The 23,963-nt window shown below is 41.6% G+C and overlaps 1 protein-coding gene across 1 annotated transcript in view; it reads right to left on the reverse strand.

Moving 5' to 3' along the window:
• Positions 1-23,963, reverse strand: part of PGM5 (phosphoglucomutase 5) — a 197,211-nt gene that overhangs the window by 22,525 nt on the left and 150,723 nt on the right. The window contains exon 10 of the mRNA XM_004459397.5: positions 12,948-13,082. Coding sequence (XP_004459454.1) covers positions 12,948-13,082 — 135 coding nt within the window. The remainder of the gene's footprint in view (positions 1-12,947; positions 13,083-23,963) is intronic.

Here is a 23,963-nt window from a genome sequence, read left to right on the forward strand (position 1 = left end):
GCACAAGTCCCTGCCCCTTGATGGGTAGGATTCACAGATAAAAGGCATGGCAAAGGACAGAGTTGTGGGTTTCTGATGTTAGAGTTTTGATGTTGGAGTTTGATGCTGAAGCCTTAAGCTGGAGCCCCGGGGAAAGAGACAGAGCCGTTTTCCTAATAGTCTACAGCTGACCTTATGGAGGGACTGGAGGAGCTGAGCCCAGAGGAACCCAGAAAGCCTGAACTTGCACAGAAGTCAGCAGCTATCTTGCTCCAACATGTGGAAATAGACTTTGGTGAGGGAAGTAACTTATGCTTTATGGCCTGGTATCTGTAAGCTCCTACCCCAAATAAATACCCTTTATAATGTCCAGCAGATTTTGCATCAGCACCCCTTTCACTAACTAATACAGAATATGGTACCGAGGAATGGGGAAGTGCTTTTGCAATTACTGAAATGCTGGAACAGTTTTATAAATGGGTAAGGGGTATTTTTTGGAGGAATTGTGAGATGCTTAATGGAAAAGGTTTAGAATGCTTTGAAGAGACTGTTGATAGCAATATCGATGCTAAAGAGACTTTTTATGATGCCTTAGAAGTAAATGATGAAACTAGTACTGGAAACTGGAGGAAAGGTGATCCATGTTTTAAAGTTGCAGAGAACTTAGCAAGATTAACTCCAGGTGTTTTATGGAACGCAGAATTTGAAAATGATGACCCTGGGCATTTAGCTGAAGAAATTTCCAAGCTAAATCTGGGGAATGCACCTTGGCTTCTGCTTGAAGTTTATAACAAAATGCTAGATGAGAGAGATATGCTGAGGACTGAACTGTCAGGCACAAAGGAAACAGAAACTGATTCTGGAAATTCCAAGCCTCTGGAAATCAAGCTCCCAGATCAAAGTGCACCATTGGAGGACTTAACTAAACTTGAAACTTGTAAATCAGGAGTTTGTCCCAGCAGTTAAAAAAGGGTGGATGTTCCTTTCCAATGTTCTGGGAGAGTTTCGCTGCCCCAGGGTACAGAGAGGGTGGAGCACATTCCCCAAGGATTAGGGCAGTTAAGGTCAATACCCCACAGGTCTGAGAGGGGTGGACCTGTCCCCCAAAGGTTAGGGAAGGCCAGGTGGTCAACTCATTGCTCTAAGAGGGTTAAGCCTGCATGCCAAAGGTTAGGGGGAATGTCGTCTTCACATCACTGTACTAGAGGGGTTAAGACTCTAACCGAAAGATTGGGTAAAGTATGGCAATCACCCCAACACTCTTGGAGGGAGAGGTCTGGAGCTTGGTTGACACCCAGATGCTTGAAGAGGGTGGAACCAAGAAAATGGCTATTGGGCAAGCATGTGGTAAGGGGGCTCCCCATATGGCCCCAAGGAGAAGAAACCATCTTCTGAAGAATGACCCTCTGACTTTGAAATCAAACAGAGGATTCCCTGCACATCTACTGAACTGTAGAGAAACAGTGACTCATGTTTCCCTCCCAATTTCTCCTTATTGTAATGAGAATGTTTATCCTTTGTCTGTCCATTTGTGTATTGGAAGCAGATGAATTATTTTTTAAGTTTCAAGATCTATAGCAGACAGGACTTTGCCCCAAAACAACCTGTATTTCTTTAAATTGATTGTGATATGATTTTGTACTTGCATTGTTACTGATTTAAGGTTTTTTCAAATATTGTAATCTCTTTTTAGAATTCAGAGGGTGGAGTGTAGCAGTTTGATATGGTTATGAATTCCAAAAATAGATATTGGATTATGTTTGTAATCTGATCTGTACCTGGGCCTGATTGAGTTACAATTAGGGCTTTAATTGGGCCTCATCATTAGGGCACTGAGTCCCTGCCCTGTAGTGGGTGGGGATTCACAGATAAAAGGCATGACAAAGGACAGAGCTGTGGGTTTCTGATGTTGGAGTTTTGATGTTAGAGTTTGATGCTGAAGCCTTAAGCTGGAGCCCCAGGGAAAGAGACAGAGCCATTCATCTGAGTCTACAGCTGACCTTGTGGAGAGAGACAAAGCCTAGAGAGCCTCATAGTCTACAGCTGACTGTACAGAGGAAACAGAGGAGCCCAGAGGAAACCAGAAAGCCTGAATCCTCACAGACATCAGCGGTCATCTTGCTCCAACATGTGGAAATAGACTTTGGTGAGGGAAGTAACTTATGCTTTATGGCCTGGTTATCTGTAAGCTCCTACCCCAAATAAATACCCTTTATAATGCCCAGCAGATTTCTGGTATTTTGCATCAGCACCCCTTTTGCTGATTAATACAGAACCCTCCCACAAGATACCAAAAACCTGAAAAAGGAATTTTATTCCATAAATACAAACATAATCTAAGATATGTTCCTTTCCTATTTTGTTGCAATCAAAAGCTAAGAGAAAAGTTCAATTGCAGAAGGCCAATCTTGGAGATTCCAGAGGTATTTAAAGGAAGCAGAGGTGGCTCAAGCAATTGGAATGTCAAAATTTCATCTCTCTCTCTTTCTCTGTCTCTCTCTGTTTTTCTCTCTCTCTGTGTATATATATATATATATATATATATATATATATATATATGTATATATAGAGAGATATATATATCTGTGTATATATATGTATATATATATATGTGTATATATATATGTATATACATAGAGAGAAAAACAGAGAGAGACAGAGAAAGAGAGAGAGATGAAACACACACACACACAAGCATGGATATAAATGTAGTTTTACTTTTTACACAAGTTATTGTTTAGCCAAATGCACTTTGTTGTATGCTTCAGTGAATGCAACTGGAAATTGTGCATAATATGCCATATTCAACCTCTAGGGCAGGGGTCAGCAAGCTATCTTCCCTTGCCAAATCCTCCCACCACCTGTTTTTGTACAGCCAGTGAATTAAGAATGGGTTTTATCTTTTTAAATAGTTGAAAAAAATCAGAAGAATATTTTGTGATATGTGAAAATCATATAAAATTCATATTTTGGTGTCCATAAATAAAGTTTCATTGGAACCCTCATTTGCTTATGAGTCTGTAGCTACATGGCTTGCAAAGTCTAAATTATTTTCTATATGGCTCTTTCCCAAAGGGGTGAAAAAAACTTGCTGACTCCTGCTCTAAGAGATCCATTTCTGTGTTTAACACTTTGAAGGCGGCAAGCTCATGAACTCACAGAGACTCCAGAAATCCTTTATTAATGAACTCACCCTTCATTTCATATCCACATTAGTCTCTAGACCCTTTTTCTCTGGAAAATGAGCTGGGAGCAACCAACAAAACATACATTATCTTGGGTAAGATAGCATCATTGAATGATCCCAACCTACTACCTCCAAGCCAGGAGGGCAGAAATTTGTTCCATGAGCTCTGTTGATTTATGGCCATGAACTACAAAGGACAGAAGGAATGAGAGATGGAAGGGAGAATGGAGAGACAAGTGAAGGGCCTCAGCTTAATTTTCACTTTTTCAAAACAGTATGGTATATCTAAAATGCCATGTCACAGCGGCCCTGGAAGCTCTAATCTAAGACCTAAGTGTGAAGAAGCTGCAGTCCTCTTCGGATGTCTCCCAAAGATCCACCTGGCTCTCTGAGAAGTCAATGGGAGAACTGTCAAGACAGATTAACTCCATTACAAAACAAATTACTGGTTATTCTAAGAAACTTTGTGCTTCATGTGATCAGGAAATTGATCTACACTGTCATCAGTGGAAATAATGACAAGAACAATAATATTATTGACAACTATTATTTGTTAAGCACATGCCAGGCATTGTACAAAATACTTTATATAAATTACCTCATTTAATCATTATAAAAATCCTAAAAAACGAAAAGTATTTTTATCCTCATTTTACTGATAAACGAACTGAAGCTTAGAGAAATTAAGTTACCCAAGATCACAAAACTAGAAATTGGCTGGCCCAGGGCTCAAAACCAAGGATGTCTGATTCCAAAGTGCAACCTTTTAAACAGGAGGCCATCCTTCCTTGACAGTATGTGGGGAAAAAATCTCAGTGCCCCCAAACAATTTTAGCAACCTGAAGAATTGACAATGGTTTTGTCTTCTATTCCTTTCACAGCCTTGTCTACCACTCACCTCCATATCACAAAATTTGATGTACAAAGGTGCCAACCTACCAAACAATACCTCACATGATGATTTCTACCAATAACAATGCTCAGAAATTAAACAAACAAAAAAAAACCCGAGAAAATCAGAGCTTCATCAATCTTTTATTGCCTTCTCTCCTCCCCCAGAGTCCTAAGAATTGGTGGGAGGCAAAAACAAAGGGTGGGAATCCCCCTGCCTGCACCTGGAAGAGGGTTTCTCATTTAGAGATTAGGGAGTCAAATTTGAAACCAGCCAAGAGCAGACAGGAGAGCTAAACCAGCCCCATGCCTCCCCCCTGCCCGCCCAGATCTTGTGTTCCTCATGTGAGGGAAGCATAACTCTGGTGGGAGTCCAGGCAAGGACGCCTCCAGATGCTTGCTGATTGCATGTGCTAGTGCAGTACTTTCTTCTGAAGGTCATAGCCAACCTCCAGGATCACCCTCAGTGTTTATCTGCCAAGATAAACGCTTATTTATGAACAGTCAAATGATTTACTCTGCATGAAAGAAGGACACTGTTTCAATGAAAGCCGGAATTGCCAGCCCATTGCTTTCTGCTAGAAGGCATGGAAACCTGGCTGTGTTGCGCATCTGGGCTGTAACGAAGAGGATGTTGGGAAAGCTAGATTGTGCTGGCCACAGCTTGTCAAACCCATTCATCTGGCCAGTAGAGTTATGACCAGTGACCCTCTGTTCTTGACTGATCAGTGCAAATTCATTCATGCTCCGTTTTCAGGCTGAGTAAACAAGATCCAGCAAGACTCAGTGATTCGTGGACATAAACAGTGCCAGGTTAACAAATGGCTGGTTAATCAAGTACTTAGGACAAAGCAAAGCAAAGGCACAAAAATAAATAAATAAATATATAATTTTTTTAGTCAGAATTTTATATTTAATATTTCATAAAATCACTGAGGTAGCACCGCAAGGAAAAAAGAAGAAAAATGTGTTAGATTTCCTTACCTTTATTTTTATTTTGAATTACATATGGAGAAGTTTAAGTTTTCAGGGATTAGAGTCTCTAACCCTTAATCCAGCCTTGATCCAAAGCCAGGATCAAGGCACAACTTTCTGCTCTTCAATCAGTGTTCTGCACCTTACGGCCACTAGGCCTCTTGGGATAAGTTGTCAATGATGTGGTATTCTTATAAGGTTTAGAATGAGGGTCTCCTTTATATTTACTGTCAAAAAGGGCAATTTGAGGTGGGCTCTGTCAGCAGGACCAACTTGTAGTGGCAGTCAACTGTAACAAGACACGTACTCAGTAGCTTGAAAGGTCTGTCCTGAAGGATGTCCTTTGTCAGCAACACTCTAACAACCCTGCTCTGTGACAGGTACTGGCCCCTTGCAAACACCTGCCAAATGCCCGGACCAGGGGAATTTTCACACACCTAGATAACCACCCGTGGAGTGCTCTCAGCTCCAGGGAAAACAACCCACAGGCATGGCAGAGAGTGAGTCCTGATTTCAATATCTAAGCAAGAAAAAGAAGGGCTGTTTATCCCTTTACTTGTTTTTCCCCAGGAGATAATTCACCTAAACGAGTAGAAATAAAGAAACCCTATACACCTTTGCTTCTTTACCTAGGTTTAATTCTGCTCCAAGTGACTCTGATTTTAAAAAACAAAGCTAGAAGAAAAAATAAAGTAAAGTAAAGTAAAGTAAAGTAAAGTAAAGTAAAGTAAAGTAAAGTAAAGTAAAGTAAAGTAAAATAAAATAAAATAAAATAAAATAAGCTGTACTAAATTCCTTTCTACACCACTAGAGGGAAATCTAGCCCACCTGACCAGAACTTGTTTCTTTTCCTTTCCTCTCTTTTCCTTATTTTTAATAATCACCAAGCCAGGTTTTCAGGCTGAAGAAGACTTTGAGATGTTATCTTGCTCAGTCCTTTCCACCCTTGCCCATAATTAAAAATTACTTGAATCTGTTTGGTCACAGAACTTGTGGGAAAGCTCAAATCAGCTATCGTAACTGGGCAAGAACTTTCATAGTTGAGAAATTGTTCCAACAGTCTATGTGAATCCCTTCCAGTTCAGCCTGAGTTTATTTCCTCAAATTACATATTCATTAGTTATGGAGAACAGCTGGTCATCTTTCTCTGCATCATATTATTCTTTATATTTCCGACGACCTTAGGGTCACAACTCTCTTCCAAGCAAAATGAGCCAGCTCCTTCAACTTGGCTCATGGACTGTGTCTTCCAACCCTGTAATCAACCCTTTAAACTCAATCTACAGCACCCCTCCCCCCCCATAGCTCCAAACTACAGCATCTGCAGACATAATACAGACTAAACTTGGAGGAGAAAAAACAAAATGAAGTTTTTCTCATGTTTTCCCTTGCATGTAGATGGGACTATACATATTTATTTATATAACCCTGTGCAGGTTTTCTTTTTAATAACAATGTAATGTTTCTGATATATATTTATCTAGTATGATTCCAAAATCATGTTTCATTATATTGTTATACATAGAGAAAAAAAATTCTAATTTTGTCACTCTTAAGTGAATGCCCTTTGTGTCATTTCTGAACTCCATTGTTCCTGTGTCATTTCTGAACTCCATTGTCTCCAACTCCTTCCACATCACATATAATATTTCATTTTCTAATTTTACCCTCCAAGTTTCTGACCACTCTCTTGAGATCCCCTATTAATTAGGAAACATAGCCACCATGCATTTAGAACATTATACTTTAAATAATGCTTTTAAAGTTATTCATTGCTAATTTAAGTCAGGGAATAGAAAACTGGTTGTTTTTAAAACACTCATATCCACTTTTATAAGTGGCTCCAGCCTTGAGCCACCATCTGAGGCTCCAGATGCTGTCTTGGACTGAATACAGATAAGAATACATTCTCTCTCCTCTAGTCCTCAAATATTAGCATTGAAACATGGATATTGTAATGAGAAAGACTGGTATGAATTTCCAATCCAGAAATTATCTTCCCCTGGCCTTGATCTGAATGTTTTCCCCATTCAGTTTCCTTATTTGCAAAAGCAGGATGCTAATCCTGTCACCGTGCCACTGTGAAAACAAGTGAGATAGTGAATAGATCTAAAGTACTTAGAGGAAGCAGACTTTGCCCACTGGTTAGAGCATCCGCCTACCACATGGGAGGTCCGCGGTTCAAACTCCGGGTCTCCTTGACCCATGTGGAGCTGGCCCGCGCACAAGGAGTGCCGTGCCACACAGGGGTGTCCCCGCGTAGGGGAGCCCCATGTGCAAGGAGTATGCCCTGTAAGGAGAGCCGCCCAGCGCAAAAGAAAGTGCAGCCTGCCCAGGAATGGTGCCGCACACACGGAGAGCTGACACAACAAGATGATGCAAGGAAAAGAAACAAAGATTCCCATGCCTTTGACAACAACAGAAGCAGACAAAGAAGAACATGCAGCAAACAGACACAGAGAACAGACAACTGGGGTGGGGGGTGGAAGGGAAGGGGGAGAGAAATAAAATAAATAAATAAATCTTTAAAAAAAAATAAAGTACTTAGAATGTGCCTGGTATAATTGTAGGTACCTTAAAAATGGTAAATGAATTTACTCAAATCCTGAATGATAGGAGGAAACCTGATGGTACCACCAAGGTTCACACTGAAGTCAGAATATTTCAGTTTCTTGTGTGATATCATCAGGCTGAGATATTCCAAAGTAGTTAACACTCAATAGTTCGTTCATTTAGCAAGACTGCATTGAGCACTTGTTCTATGCCAGGTGCTATTCTGTGCACAGGGGATGCAGCAATGAACAAAACTGGCAAAGTCCCCAACCTCTTGGTGCTTTCGTTATAACTGAATGGAAAGAGACAATTTTTTTTTTAAGAAAGTAAATATTTGAGATGGGAATATGTACTATGGAGAAGAATAAAGTTGGGCATGGGAGCTAGGAAGTCCCTGGGTAGTGAGAGCTAGTTCCTGCAGGTGGACAGGCAAGCCTTCACTGGGAAGTGAGGGGCAAGTCATGCAGATATCTGAGGGAACAGCATTTCAGGCAAAGGGAATAGCAATTGCAAATGCATTGAGGCAGGAGTGTTCTTGGCATATTTGTAGAAAAAGGAGGTGACAATGCCTGGCATGGAAAGAGACACAGGGAGAAAGGCAAGGAGAAGAGGTCAAAGACAGGAGAGAGCCATTTGTGATGGGATGGTCAAGGCTATGGTAAGAGTTTTGGCACTTTCCTGAGATAAGGGGCCAGTGGAGAATTTCAGCTGAGCAATGAGTTGAACTGACATGTTTTACAAGAATCACTGTGGTTGCTGTGTTGAGAATAAAGTGGAGGGGGGGGAGGAATGGGTAAGAGTGGACAGAGGGAGACCAGTTAAGGGACTACTGCAATTATCTAGAGAAGGTAATGGTGGTTTGGTCCTAGGTGGAGGTGATGAGATTTGGTCAGATTCTGGATGTGTTTTGAAGTTAACGACGATAGAGTTTGCTGTTGAGTTGAGTGTGGAGTGTAAGAGAAAAAGAAAAAGAGATCAAGCATGAGTCCTAGTTTTTTTGGCCTAACCAACTGGAAGGATGGAAGTGCCGTTTACTGAGATGCAGACGACACTGAAGGGGGTGAGGGGAGATGACTGTAGTTCCATTTTGCACATGCCAAGTTGGAGATGCCTATAAGACAGTCAAGCGGAGGCCTCCAATAGGCAACTAGACGTGCAAGTCTAGATGAGAGAGGCCCATGCTTGGACAGGCACTAATAACAGGTGTCACCCATCCTACAGTCTTAAAGAATCCAAGGTCCTGCTGCTAGGAATTCACAGTCCAGCTAACTCTTTGCTAATCCAAGTGCAGTCTCTGTATCAGCAGCACACTGGTGATCACCTGAGAGAGTGTCAGAAATGCAGACTCTCTGGCATGCCTCAGAACTGAATCAGAATCTGTGCTGCAACAAGATTACCCAGGTGATTCATATGCAGTCCTCTAACTCAGCGGTTCGCATCCCAGGTTGCAGATCCGAGCCACATGGGAAACTTGGTAAAATACCCATGCCTGGGCCCCACTCCCAGAGGTTCTACTTTAATCGGTCTTGTTAAATGCGGGGCCTGTGTGTGAATGTTTTAAAGCATTCCAGTTGATTCTAACCTAACTCTTCTTCACTCCTGGCTTGTTTCTTCTTTACTACTAGGTTTACAGTGGTAGTGTTCTTGGAAACTCATCTCTAAAAAAGATGCCCATTTCTAAGATAAGAGGAAGATTTGTAACTAGAATGACCACATGTCTTGGTTTACTGGGGACAGTTCCAACATCTTTATTAATAGTGCCTCCTTTCACTCTCAAAAGTATCCTGGCTTGGATGACAAATTTTATGTTCTCCATCGGTAAAACAAAAGATGGCGCTGACCTTTACATTTCTGGGTTATAAAGATATAATAAGAACAAGTAGAGGGAAATGACGTATGACCTTGAGTTTTGACAGGTGAATCAAATATAGAGGGACTCCTGGGGCTTAGATATTAGTCCTTGAAGTCTTCTAGAAACAGTTTATCAAAAATTCACACATTGGAAGGAAATCCTCAATTGGAAGGAAGGAAGCCAGGCTTCCCCCAGGGATTGGGAAGGAGTAGGGGGAAGTGAAAGTACCAAAGCTAACTGTTGATTAGCCACAAGCTGATTATCAGTCTGTGATTATTCAAGCCGGTGTCAAAAATCCCTCCCTCCTTTCCTTTTGGCTCTTTTGTCGTTCATTAGCTACTCCACCCAAGGGCTCAAAGAGACAAGGAGACAAGGGTGATAAAAGGTTAATTTAACAGCCCTGCTAATAAATTTGGTGGGAAAGAAAATGGAAACAATCCAACTGTTTCTGCTTACCTGTGAATTTAAATCCTCTTGGCTCATCCCTTTTTCCAAATTATTACCAGCTGGTTAGAGTGTTCATTGAGGGCCTACTGATTGCCAGTGAAATTAAAGTAATCCTGTAGTTTTAAAACTATGCAATCTTCCAGAAGTAGGACTCTGGAAATGTTCCTTCATGATTTATCAGAGGGAGGACCGGGCAGGCACTTCTCATCTCATCAGGGCTCACCCCACTCCCTCATCCCCTTTCCACCTAATCACACCAACACACTTAGCTCATATGGACATTTTCCAAGAATTAATCTTTTGATGTAGATAAGAAATTGTTTTATATAAACATAAGACAAGTAGCATAATCACAGTTATACCAAAGGACCCAGATAGAAACTCTTTATGCGGAAGTAGAGATTCGTGCACGTGTAGATGGCATCACACGCTCTTCTAGTTACAGCACTAGGGTCACTATGAATACTTCTGCGAGGTGACCACAGCACAAGGGTTCAAAATGCATTCTGTTCACATGTGTTTAAAATGTCTGGGAATGAAACTATCCATGCACAAAGCAAAATAGCCAGATGATGATAAGCCAGTTGAAGGGGACTCGCTAGTCCTCTTGCAAAATAATCTGAATGTGGATGGGTAATGAGTTAGGATGTGCAAAACAGTAAAAAAGACCTCAATTGGCATGAGACCATCAATGGACTACTTAAATGTGTACTTTAAATTTACTTTTGTGTGAGTGTGGAAAGGGGAAGGGTGGGTATTTCTTCCCTGCCTTCTTGGCTATGAACTAGAACAAGCTAAAAAGGAGGAAGGCGTTCTTTCTGCCAAGGAGAGGAGCCCAGGCAGCTCTTCAATGCCAGCCCCTGCACAAGCAGTTTGAGGGGAATGCTTTATCTTTGATCTCTGATAACTGTTAAACAACAGGCTTTTCCTTTCAGAGTTTTTGGAAGGCTGGAGCAGGTGGCCCTGGAAAGCAATGTAATGAGAAGGAAAGTGCTCAGACTTAAAGGCATAGCACAGCAGTAACTGAGACAGATAGGCCTGCTGAGAGAACCTTCTTCCCTTTTCTTAGGAGTTTAGATTTCATTTAAAAGCTTACTCTAACTTCTATCTTGACTTAAATGTGTTATGCAATAGGGCTGAGTTGGTGAGTCAATAATGTACAGTATTTTAATAAGAAGTCCTATTTCAATATAAAATATTTAACTAAAGAATGTGCTAAATACTCTGAGGTGCAGCTAGCTAAGTCTGGAAAAATCCCTTGCTTATGATTAGAAAAGGATGGAATATCAGCAACCAGAAGGGCAACCATTTATCCTGGCAAAATCTTTAAACTAATAAGATAGAAAATATGTAGTAATGGGGCCTAAGACATACATCATTTTCTTTACCCAAGAATTGAGGCACATACTTAACACCCTCTAACAGCAGACCTATGGAGGTACTCAGCTTCAAAGGAAGCCTGAAAAAAGGTGGTACAGCTTTGCTTTGTGGACCACCTTACAGACACACCTGATGATCTGGCCCTCCTACTCCTGCAGTCAATGTGGTAGATAAACAAATAAGCAAATATCGTGACCATTTAACCTGAATAGGGTAAAGAACGTTGAAGACAAACAGCCCCGAGTCAGAGTGAGTCAGGGTTGGTGAGGCCAGGAATCTCACTCCTCTCCCTGTGTATAGCTCTTGACTTCAGGCCCCTTCTCTAAGCTCCCTTCCCAACATGAGCCTGGTAGAGCGTTTTACATGGAGCGTATAAGCCTCCAACTCTTGCATAACTTGGTGCTATCTTGGGTGAAATGCACTCACTCACAAATCATGTTGGCACAGCGTGGTCCACGCCTGCAGGAACGCCGTGGGCTGGAGAGGCAAGGCCTGAGGACCTTATGGCAGCAGGCACCTGCCCCTCATGCTTCTGCTCACCCTGAGAGCCACCGTTAGCCGCCCAGACCTCTATTTCCCTACTGGGGCGATATTACTTCAGTTAGCTCTTCTGGTTATGGAGTCGGGTGTAAGTTGCTGCAGCACCATTTTTATCAAGTTCATTGAGACTCTCCAAAGGAAGATACCATGAAAAACCACTACACTACTGACAAGAGAAAATTCTCTCTGGTTTCTTTTTACTTCCAGGACACAACAATGAGAAATTATAACTGGAAACTCTGAGTGGCTTGGAAATGAGAAGCAGTGAGTACTTCTCTGTTCCTCTCCTTTTTCCCAAAGGAAGCATTGCCGATGGAGCCAATGTTTTCATCTCAAGGAATCATTTTCTCAAGGAACCTGATTCAAGACCCAGATTGAAGTAAAGCCCAAGTAGACAGAAGCAGCCAGCCACGTGGCTTGAAATACCCAGTTTTAAGTGGGTCCTTTGTGGAATTAACAAATGTTGTTTGGAGTTTTAATGAATATAGGAATGGGGAGGCTTAAAGTTGTGCTATATTTATTATTTTCTGAGTTCTTAACTAGTTTTATCGTTGAGGACATGAGGGGGCTTTGCCAAACACCGACCAGCTAGCTCGGTCAGTGTCCTCTTTTTCAACTTTACATTCAATCCAGCTGTAGCACCTCCTCTCACGCTGGGCTCCACAGCAAACTCAGGCAGGAATCCCAGAGAAGCATCTCTCCTGGCACCTCAATGGCTAAGTTCCAACCCAGAGTTTCCCAAAGCCCTGGAGATTCATAATTTACACGCGCATATTCAAGGCTCAAAGGAATTTGACCAACTTAACTCTGTTTGACTCGAAATTGCCTTAACTTATCTGTACAAAGTACTTTTTTCTGACATCACACACTGATTAACAAACTGCAGACAATCAAGAGAGGCAAATAGTTTTGGAAATGCTGGTCTAAACTCATCAGAGTTGCTAGAGTGCATTTTTTCTGTTTCAAATGCTGCAGTGAATGAATTAAATTTTCCTGCAGTCATGCTAAGCTTTTCCTTCAGCTGGAGGCATCATTGTGTCTTTCCACAAAGTGAAATCATCCCCACTCAAACCCACAGGAGCTCTTTAAATTGCCAGGAGTGATGACACACATGGAGGTGAGAGCGCAGCTCTGCTTCGGTACCTGTGGCTCCTGGTCATGACCGCTAGGTTCCCTCTCATAGCTCTCTGCGTATAGTCTGATGGTGGCCCGCACCCCACTGGAGGAGCTGAGCCGGAAGACGAGCCGCGACGCATCCGAGAAAATGATCCTCAGGCCCTGCAACCAAGAACATGAAGACAGATTGGTGAACAAATGAATTCACAGGTAAAATGACCACCTATTATGGCAATCAGCATGTTTCTTTGATCTAAAAGCAATCAGGGTCATTGCCATTTACAAATGGCTCTGGACACTCACCCAAATAGGACCATATGGCGACCCAAGAAGCTACTTAAGGTTACCCATTTGTCTCTTTATTCTACTTCCATTGTGGTTAACACTGGGGGAGGGTTAGAAGCCAAACTATGAACAGATGCTCAAGGTCACTCACTTTGACAATGTAGGAATCAGAAAGAGGTGGAGGTAACTATGATGTAATGATATTTAATAAATATCTATGGGGCCAAGGTTCATTCCTTATAAATCTGCTGGACACAATGGGGTAGGCAATTTATCAGTACAGTAAGACAAATTACTCATGTTAGTGTTACCCCACACGATGTTAGACTTTGCGGTATGTACAACTTCTCTTTGTTTCTTTCCTCGGCTTCAGATTCCTTGGTTAGGAATGTAACTCTACAATGAGGTGCTCAGGGATGGAGCCTCAGCTAGGTTCAGAGGGTTCTCGGGTACATCCTCATCTTCTTGGTGCTCTCCTTCCTTCCTTATGCAGAAGACCTGGCCACCAGATGGTACAGGGCAGAGCTGTGGCCATACCTCTGTGCTGTGTGGATGAATTCTCCTCTCTTCACTCATTTTTTGCCTCAGAGCACCCCACTCTTATTCGTTGTAGGGATATTTTAAAAGTATGTCTACAAGATCATACTGTGACCTGCTGGAGGAAATTTGTTCTCCTAAGACAACTGATAAAGTAATTGTTTTTAAATTAAATTTGGCAGGGGCCAGGGGAAGGAAGAGGAAGGAACAAAATAGCATGTCTGGTCACTTGTTACTTCTGAAAAACATAGAGGTCTCAAGTGACTTTGATATCAACCAGTTTCCCTAAGCAACTTACACTTGAAGCTTCTCTGGCCTCGAATCCTGCCATTGTTGAGAATATGCCCTTATTGAAAACATATTATAACTGTTATATAAATCTGACACCCAGTTCCTCCCCCGACCCCAATCTGGTGATATATGTTGTGGGGGCACTGTGATTCCATCTGAGAGGTTTTCTTCTTTTTCAGTGTTGTAGGCATATTTTGTTCCAACCCCCAAACAAAAAGTTTCTCTCTTAGAGGGACCCAATGTCTGCACAATTTGTTTATTAAAAAAATAAGGGTGGGGGAACTATCATCCTTATACACTTACTGGCAATCAGTCACTCAATGATACTGACTTTGCAAATAGGATGATATTTTCCAGGATTCATTTACTGGCAAGCATTGTAGAGCAGTTTTTATGGATCAGGTACTGGGTTCAGCCCTAGGCATATGAAGATAAAAACAAAGTACCTGTATTCCATAAGCCTGGAGTCATCTGTTACAATAAACAGAAAGTTTTCTTAAACACCTTATGCTACAGGAGAAGTGAATAGTTACAAAATTCCAGATGAATGCATCAATTACCTGCCATCCAGAAAGTACTGTATACAAAACTATGTTCAAACTAACAACGACACTCCAAAGGTTCCACCATTGTGTTCACAACTATGTTTTTACAAACTCTTTTGAAGCTGTTTAACCCTAAATTCCCATTGTCACTATATGGAACATGCAGGTTCATGTGTTATCCATAAATTGGTTAAAGCAATGTTTAAGACCAAGGCCCTAAATCACCTCTTGTCACAGATTTCAAATCTCTTAGGACCATCTCTTCTGATGTTACTGAAGGCCTCCCTATAAAGTGGCTTCCATTACACAATTGACCTTCCAGATTAATTTATAGCTGTTGGAAGTTGTTTAAGAATTCAGGTCAGGGAAGCGGATTTGGCCCAACAGATAGAGAGTCCACCTACCACATGGGAGGTTCACAGTTCAAACCCAGGGCCTCCTGACCCATGTGATGAGCTGGACCACGCACAGTGCTGATGTGAGCAAGGAGTGCCCTGCCACGCAGGGGTGTCCCCCGCATAAGGGAGCCCCACGTGCAAGGAGTGCACCCCGTAAGGAGAGCTGCCCAGCACGAAAGAAAACGCAACCTGCCCAAGAATGGTGCAGCACACACGGAGAGCTGACACAACAAGATGACGCAACAAAAAGAGACACACATTTCCAGTGCCACTGACAAGAATAAAAATGGGCACAGAAGAACACACAGCGAATGGACACAGAGAGCAGACAACTCAGGGTGGGGAGGCGGGGAAGGGGAGAGAGAAATTTTAAAAAGCTCACAAACCCACTGGAAAGGGACAGGCATTAAAAAAAAAAGGAATTCAGGTCATAGCAAATCATCAGTATGTGCTGGCTGTTCATAAACAAGCCTTTTAACAATGAAATAATGCTAAATTTTCATGAGGATAGACATATTATCTTTGTTTGTACTGCACACTTTCATCATAGAAGATTAGTTAGAATCTACATATCACAGCCTGGAATAGATTTTGCCCTTGAAAATATGATAGAGGGGTGAATAGCGCCCATCAGCCTATTGGAAATAACCCAGCAACATCATCTCCGTTTTCTGGGGAAACAACCATGAAGTCTTAATAGATAATTCACACTGTTTTGCAAGTTCATGTTTGGAAGGAGAATCAGAATTCTTCTGCTCATGGCACGAAAGGTTTTTTGTTCTTTTTCTTTTGTGGCATGAAATGTTTTAGACCCAGCTCAGGTCTGTGCTGCGACAATTCCAGCTCCGTGGTTATTGAGTGTCACTGTGATATGAAAATAGCTGTATCAGATTGCTTGGGGTCTACATGTCCTTCAAATAAATTTGTAGAATTTGCAACCCAAACATGAGCCACATTGTCTCCAACATGCATCATCACCTGCTATCAATTAAACTATGAGGCCAAAGTCACCAGCGACCAATACTTGCCAAGTTTCTAATTGTTCCTTAATTTCAACAAAGAAGGTAAATAATATACTTTGCTTTTTTGATTTTTAAAATTTTTATGGGAAACCTGGGGTTGGCAAACTATAGTCCATGGACCAAATATGGCCTATTGCTAAGTTTCCTCCAAAATCAAGTTTTATTGGAACACAGCCATGCCAATTCAGGTTTGTACAGTTTTTAAGGCTGCTTTTGCACTAAACAGTAGAGTTGAGTAGTTGTGATGGAGACTGGCCCACAAAGCCTAAAATATTTACTCATAAGTGACCCTTTACAGTACAAATTCATTTACCCTTCAAGCCTGCACCAGAAAATAGAAAATGCAACCATATGCTTTATTAAAAGTCCAGTAGAGAGAAATTAAGTTTATGAAGACTCTTAAAAGGTTGTCCAATCTACCCACTTCCCTAGGGATTCTAAGTTCTAGCCCTAGATTCATGCGGACTACACTTGGACCAAAACAACTTCCAAAAGAAATGAATGTATTACATTTCAATTTAGTTTTATGCCCCCATTTTTATTTCAGGGTACTACCTTATAAAATTCATCTTTGTAGTTACTATATTTTGGGGAATATGTGTCCCAACATGAAGCCCTACATGAGCTATTTCCTCAAGAGCCAAGTGTTAGGAGAGCCTTTTCTTCCGAGGAACTAGTATTTTATTTTCTCTTTGACAACATGAACTTTATAACTAACCATATTTCCCTTTTCAGTATAGCTACCAGGACACTCCGTGCCGAATTTAAGATTCAGCGAAAGTGGAACCTTATGACTTGCATAACTGAAATTTTGTCTACTGTTAACTCTCTACTTTTATTTATATTTTCTCTTGTCTTCATTTGTTTCTTATTTATAGTCTAACAACTTCATTATGTGTGTTTTTGTTCCCCAGTGCAAATGAATAAAGTAAGTCCCTGTCACAACCTTAACCCTAAAGTCTTGGAATTGTTGTGTTATCCCTTTGGCTTCCTCAGTAGCCTACACTTTCTGGGAGGGCAGAGCCTCATATACCTTGTGCACCATTTCATCTACAAAGCTTAGGATAATGCCTGGCATACAGTAGGCCCTCCATAAGTACTTGTTGAATGAATGAACACTTCTCATATGCTCAACAACTGGAGCCAGTGCTCTGGAATCACCACTGAGGTAGTCTCTGAATGCCTCCTTCCAAATTTAGCGAGCACTCAGGCTAAATGAAAGCACTCACCTTCTTCTTCTGTGAAGCTGAGGCTAACCATGCAACTTGAAGGTAGTTGTAAAGATAAAATAATAGATATCACCTGAAGCATCATCATTACGGAAGATACTCTACTGTATCTATTCATCCCTCATTTTTAGGATTGGGTTCCGTTTGAGCTAAAAATGACAGGGTTGAACCACTGTGGGTTCCTGTCCCCAGCTGTGCACTCTTGAACAAATCATTCAACCATTAGCTTGCAAACTCTGCTGCACTTTAGAATCGGCTGGGGGTCATTAAAAAGCTGTGGTGCCTGGCTCTCACCCCAGACACATTGATTTTAATTGGTTTGGGGTGTGACTTGGGCATGTGGTAGGTAAGTAAACTTAAAAGCTCTCCAGATGATTCTAATGTGCAGCCAAACTTGAGGACCAGGCATTAGCTTTCCTTCTCTAGATCTTGCCTGCCTCATCTATAAAGTGATAAGATCCCTGTCAGGACTAAGGTTATGAGAACACACTCAGATTGGAGTCTCAGGAAGTCCAAAATACAGGGGGGCTGATAAAACCTCATTCTGCCGCTGAGTACTGACAGCCTCCTGTGCCTGGTGCACAGCGGAACCATTAGAAGTAGCTCCTCCTGAGCCATCTGACGCTAATTGTTTTTAGCACAATCTCCTGAGGAATTCCTGGAGCAACTGTGAAGGAGTCCATGATCTCTCCCTAGCCACAGCAGCTGGAATGCCTAGATGACACAACATCCAAAAGCTCAAGAAAGGGCAAATGATGCCCGCTTCTTGTAGAAGGTAATGGCAAGTATGAGGAGAAAGGGTATTAAAAGGGCACTTCTGTTCCACCCTAGCCTTTTTCTTCCTTTTCAAGGCCTGTAGCTGTATGCCTCGGTGATGGGGTGGGGTTTTGCCCACCTTAGTTTTGTCCCAATGAAGGATCTTTGTGTAAGGACTGCATCTCCCTTGCCTGTTTGGAGCTATTTCCATCCAGAAACTCCGTGATGTGCTTCCAGTTATCACTCTAGCAGCTTTTCTTCCTGCCCATGTTTGCCCCCACTTTGGTTTACTATTCATGAAGAGTCAGTTTGGTGGAAATAGCACAGGAACAGTCAAATGGACAGCCTAGGGGAGAATTCTAGCTTGGCCACTTGCTTGTGGTCTTGAGTAAGTCATGTAAACTCTCTAAAACCTAGTTTCCTAAAAATCAGATAAAAAAATAATACCGTCTAACTTATTGGGTTGTTGTGAGCATCAGATCAGAAAATGTCGGTGAAAAGTGCTTTGAAATTTACATATAAATATAATTATTCTCACGTTAAACTTCTAATGAAAATGCTGCTAGTCTCTAGTTTTCCAACCTTCCAGGTTTTGCAGAAGATTGCTAAATAAATCTTAACACCAATGGTTTGTGTTGTGATGGCATGCATGTATTTTTAAATTAGGAAGAAGTGAAATTAATTTTGAGAACTTTGCCATGCCCTCTGAAATCACTGCCTAACTCATGCATGTGTTACCATTTATCTTCTCCGTACCTCCCGCTGAACTGGCTTCTCTGGCAATAAAATTCCTTCAAAGTTGGTCAGTTTAGACCCCTAACATCCTTAAGGAAGGACATTAGAGTCGTTCAGGCCATTTCCTCCTTTTACTGAAAAGAAAAAGGAAGTTAAAAAAACTTGATCGCGGAAATGTAATTTGATGAATGGTGGAGCTTGTGCTTCTGGCTCCAGGCTTATAATTTTCTGTTGAACCATATGAAATTGCTGATATTCATGAATACCTCTCAAACAAAATGTCTGAACAATATCTCATATGTTCTCTATGGTCCCAAAGCTGGTGGTCTTGAGTAAGTCACGTAAGCTCTTATGCAGAGTAGGTACCTGATAAATGTTTGATAAATGAATGTTGAATTTGTTTAAAACCCTTGTGAAAATCAATGCAGGGAAATCTGCAAGTTGCTAAATGCATACAGAGCTGCCAGATGTTAGCTTGGAGACTCTAGGACATGTTGCGGCCAGGCGAGGAAGGAGGAACTGTACATTACCAACAGTTATTTGGCAGCATCTGGCCTAGTGAAATACTGCTTGAGGATGAATGCCAGGGAGAGCAGCATATGGCCCTGAAATCAGGGACAATGTCGCATATACTGTCACTTGGCTACTCCAGGCATGTGAGCCTGGAGACAGGACCCGCCTGGAGAGAGAGATGGTGGGAGCCTAACTCAGATGTTATCACCCACAGGAAATCCCAAAGATTTATCTGGAAAGCTTCAAGGTGAAAATATTGCTATGTAACATCTGACTCATATTTTATAGAAGACAGCATGCAGTCTGTAAAGCAGGAGGCTTGAATTGAACAGACATATCTCTCCATGAAAAAAAAAAACCCCGAGAATTAACTATTTTTCTTCATTTAAGTTATAGAGTTAGTTACAAGCATGAGTTCAGAAGCAGTTGCACAGAATAGCAACTAGTCCAGACGGTACCCTTGTATGAATTACAAAAAGGTGACCCCCTTGGATGGACACAGTACAGAAAAGCATCCTTCCTGCTGGCTGGCCTCAGCTTCAGATCTCTTCCCCATGAGGCTGGGTGCCTCTGTGCAGTGCACTAGCTGCACAGCCATTCTCTGCTGCTCTGCTCTTGTGAGCCTTTCTCACATAGACTTTCTTACAACCAACCAGCCCACTCGGGGGTCAACATTTGCAAAGAACAATCTGGGGAACCCAAGATTAAATGACTTTTAAAATTCTCTCTTAAGATATTCATCTCGCAAAAAACACATTAGGTGATCATAGGCTGCTTGGAGAGGGAAGACTTAAAAGGTATTTCTTATCAGATTCCAACTATCAAATGAGCCAGGTCACACACATTCTCTTTCCCCATTTCTTTGGCCAAAATGACTGCTGATCCCTTTTGGCACAACACCAAATGCAGTTTTGGGGCATTTTGCATTGACACACTTTACCCAGAGCTCAGGGGTAGCTTCCTCCCTTGCTTCCTATGATGGTTGGCAGCTTTTTCCTTTTATTTATGCTTCTTGGTGACAGTCACCCTCCTGACTACAATGAAGCATTATTTCAGTAGGAAGGAACTTTGATGATGGCAGAATGTGTAGGTCTTATTATGCATCCTAGCAGGATTTTACCACCCAAATTTTAGAAGATAGTCCTAATATAATCAACCTGTGTCAGGAGAAGGTCATTCATTATAACTAATTTCTAGTTGATCAGAAACAGGGGAGTTAGAACCTCCCAATCAACCAAAAACAGTGTGTCCCTCCATTTTTAAATCAGCCATAGTTTTCAAGGGGTCCTACTAAGGGGCATATTTAGTGCAACAAACAGCCCAACTGTCTTTATGTACAACAATGAACAGCGTGGGGAATGAGTACTGACATTCAGAATCCCCATCATGGGTATTGTAAAATCCCACTGAGAATGCTATCGCCAATAGGAAATACCAGCGAACCGCATCACTGCATTTGGAGAAAAGCATGTAGTCTGACAAAGTGTGTTCACCTGGGCCAGCTCCTAATCATTTTTCAGGGCACAGTATAAAATGTCACCTGCTCATGGAGAGGTTTCAGAACCCTACACTAGGTTAGTTCACCTGCTATGCACTCCCAAATAGGTTCTTACTCTCTAATACCATCCAATAAACTCTGTCATAATTACAAGTTTAATGTCAATTTGTCTTCCCTGCCAGACTGTAAGCAGAGGACAGGAACTATGACTGTGCTGTATGCTGTTGTCTCCTCAATGCCCAGCAAGGGGACTGACATCATTGATGTTTCATAAGTACTTGTGCAGTACTTGGTTCAGTACTGACTGAACAAATACACGAATGACTCAAACTTCAACTCTCTCCACCATATGGTATTAAGATAGGGAAGGGACTTACATTTCTACTGGGATCTTCGCAACATCATAATATGCAACAGAAAAGGGATTTTTAACCCAGATTTAATCACAGCATAAATGCAGGATAACACCCCATCATTCCCTAGGCCTTTCTGTTAAGTGATGCAGGAGGGCTATTTGGAGGTACTAGCTTTCAGAATTAACTAACTTCCATACATAAGTAGGCTAATCAGGCTAGCTGAAATGATGTCGCAGATTCTAACTTCTAGATGTACAAACCACACTCAGGTAAGTGGCACATCACAGGGATGATGACAAATTGTTGTTGATACTGCAGTCTCTCGGCTTGATTGGAATGTGATAAAAGCTGAAGGAGGTAGGCTTTATCCTGACCAGTTGACTCTGTGGCCTTGACTCCCCAGCTGACACCATTCACTTGTCTCCATTCAATGCAGCTCTTGATGAGGCCTGAGTACTTATCTCTGCATCTGCTGGCCAAGGGGTGGTGGCACCAAGATATATATTAAAACACTGCATGCTGGAACTAAAATCCAATGTCAAGATCACCAATTAACTTTTAAAAAACTATTTCTAAATGCTGAAATTAAAATCCTGCATATTAAAATAACTGTGGAAGCAAACTGACTGGCGTATCAGTCTTCAAAATATGCTTTTTTCTCTGAACAAATTTCAAATGGTTCTTATTTCCAGATTGGGGACAACATTGAAATGTTTCCACAAAGCCTGCATAACTGGAAGTAGTCTTAATATGCTCAGAGTTAGCCTGACATAATCATGTCGGATTTGGTTTTCCACATCAGCTAACTGGTATGCATTTTATTTACATCAGGTTTTTTAATATCAGCTGAACTACTCCTCGAAAATGACTTCAGCACTGGTAGAATTTCATGTTTTTTGAGCTTGTTAATATTAAATAGAAATGCAGGAGGTGGACAAATCATAAAGTAGTAGTTGCTTGAATTTTGCTTCTGAAGTGTGAAGACTAATCATTTCAAAGCTAATTTTCAAAATATGGGGAATAGATTGGGATTGATGCCCACCATGTGGCAATATGCTGTCTCTCAGTACTGGTACCATTTCCATCATATTGTCCTGCATTCACAGCACCAGGGTTGGAGCATTCCTTCTGTCTGAGCTCGGAGAGTCTCATTATGGGGTGCTGAGCGGGAATTCAGAGCTTGGGACTTTCGGCTACAAGTCGGAGATGGGGAAGAGATAATGGTAAAAGATCATCTGGGCATCGACAAGGTTCCTTATGATACTGGTGGTAGAGGGAAAAGAGGGGGCTGACCCAGAGCTCAGAGGCCCTTACAGTGCCTGGCTCAATGGAAATGCTCCAAGTTTGCACATTGAATTCACCCTTCAGGAAGGACTGGGCAAGCCTTCAGGTCTTACGGAGCTACTAACTCTCTGTCATCTTACCCTTCTCTTCACAAGGCACAAATTGGGAACCTCTGAAGTTAGTCAGCCATTTGGTGAAACTACTTCCCTATTCATATAGTATCTTTAGCTCATTTTCCCACTCATAGTTGAGGAAGCCAGCACCCATCCTTCAGGTGACTAGATTTCACCTGGAAATAAACTGTGACATATTCTTATGGGACAACAGAAGAAAGTACTGCAGCTGTTGAACCATGCCTCATTAAATTGCTTTTCCTGAAACAAAGAGGGTCTCTCTTGGGCCCTGTTTAATGGAAGGCTGATATCAACTTTTCTCTTGTCACCCAAGGTCACAAAAATATCAGGAACTTGGAGGCAGCCATAGTAAATCCATGAGATCCAACAGGCCACAGTGGGGCAGTGACGTCGCTGGGAATTCACCAGAGGTTCTCAGAGGCAGGACAGACCACACTGAGCATTTCCATGGGAATGAGGTTGAGGGGGAGGGGCGGCTTATCACCAGTACAGGATTTTAATTTCATTTTGGATGGAGAAGCATTTCTGCCTTATCTCTGGAGATGTATGTGAAACAGCTTTTTTTCCATGGCCTGTTTCCTGACTCCAACCCTGAATCAAGGACATAAAGGAACCTAAACTGCCTAAAAAACAAAACAAAACAAAAAACAAGCCAAAACACCTTTTCCTTTCTGAAATTGAGTGGCAGGGGAAGGAGGAAGGGAGGGGGAGGAGAAAGGAAAGTTTAAATCAATTCACAGATGACTTAGAAACTGAAGAGGCCTTCTCATACTTTACAGCATAACACACAGCAAAGCTCTAGGCTTTCCCCCGACTCTTATCGTATATGGCTCCTTAATGTCAAAATCTTACCCAAGGATGTTTTTAATTAGTAAATTACTAGTGTTTGTTATGTGCCGGGACTTTATAGGTATTGTCTCATTTAATTCTCCCAACTGCTATATAAGGTACCCACAGTCATTACTTCCATTTTCACAGGTAGGAAGAGTGAGGCATAGGGAAGCTGGATAACTTGTCTGAGGTCAGCCGGCAAGGAAGAGACAGAGCTGAAACTCAAACCCAAAACTTCGGACCTCAAGCCTGTGTGTCTAAGCACACTTACACCCAGTGGAGCAGCACCACAATGCTCAGGGCACTCCGGGAGTGAAATCTTGTGCTTAAAGAAAATTTCTGGATAAAACAGGAGCAGCAAAGCACAATTTTTTGTTGTTGTTGAAAATCATGTCATTATCTACTTTGCTTCCTTAGTAAGAAGAGTTTACATCAAAAAAGTGAAAACCGGGGATCTCATACTACCTCAGGATCATAAATCTGAACTTCAAATTTCACTGAAAAGTATTCTAATGATAGAAAATTTGGGGAAATGGCTTTTAAATATATATACCTGATTGTGTGTGTATGATAGAAAAAGAGCAAGAGAAAGAAAGAAAATGAGAGACTTATCCTTTCCTCAAAGTATG

This window comes from Dasypus novemcinctus, chromosome 8 (genome assembly GCF_030445035.2).
Source record: "Dasypus novemcinctus isolate mDasNov1 chromosome 8, mDasNov1.1.hap2, whole genome shotgun sequence".
Lineage (NCBI taxonomy): Eukaryota > Metazoa > Chordata > Mammalia > Cingulata > Dasypodidae > Dasypus > Dasypus novemcinctus.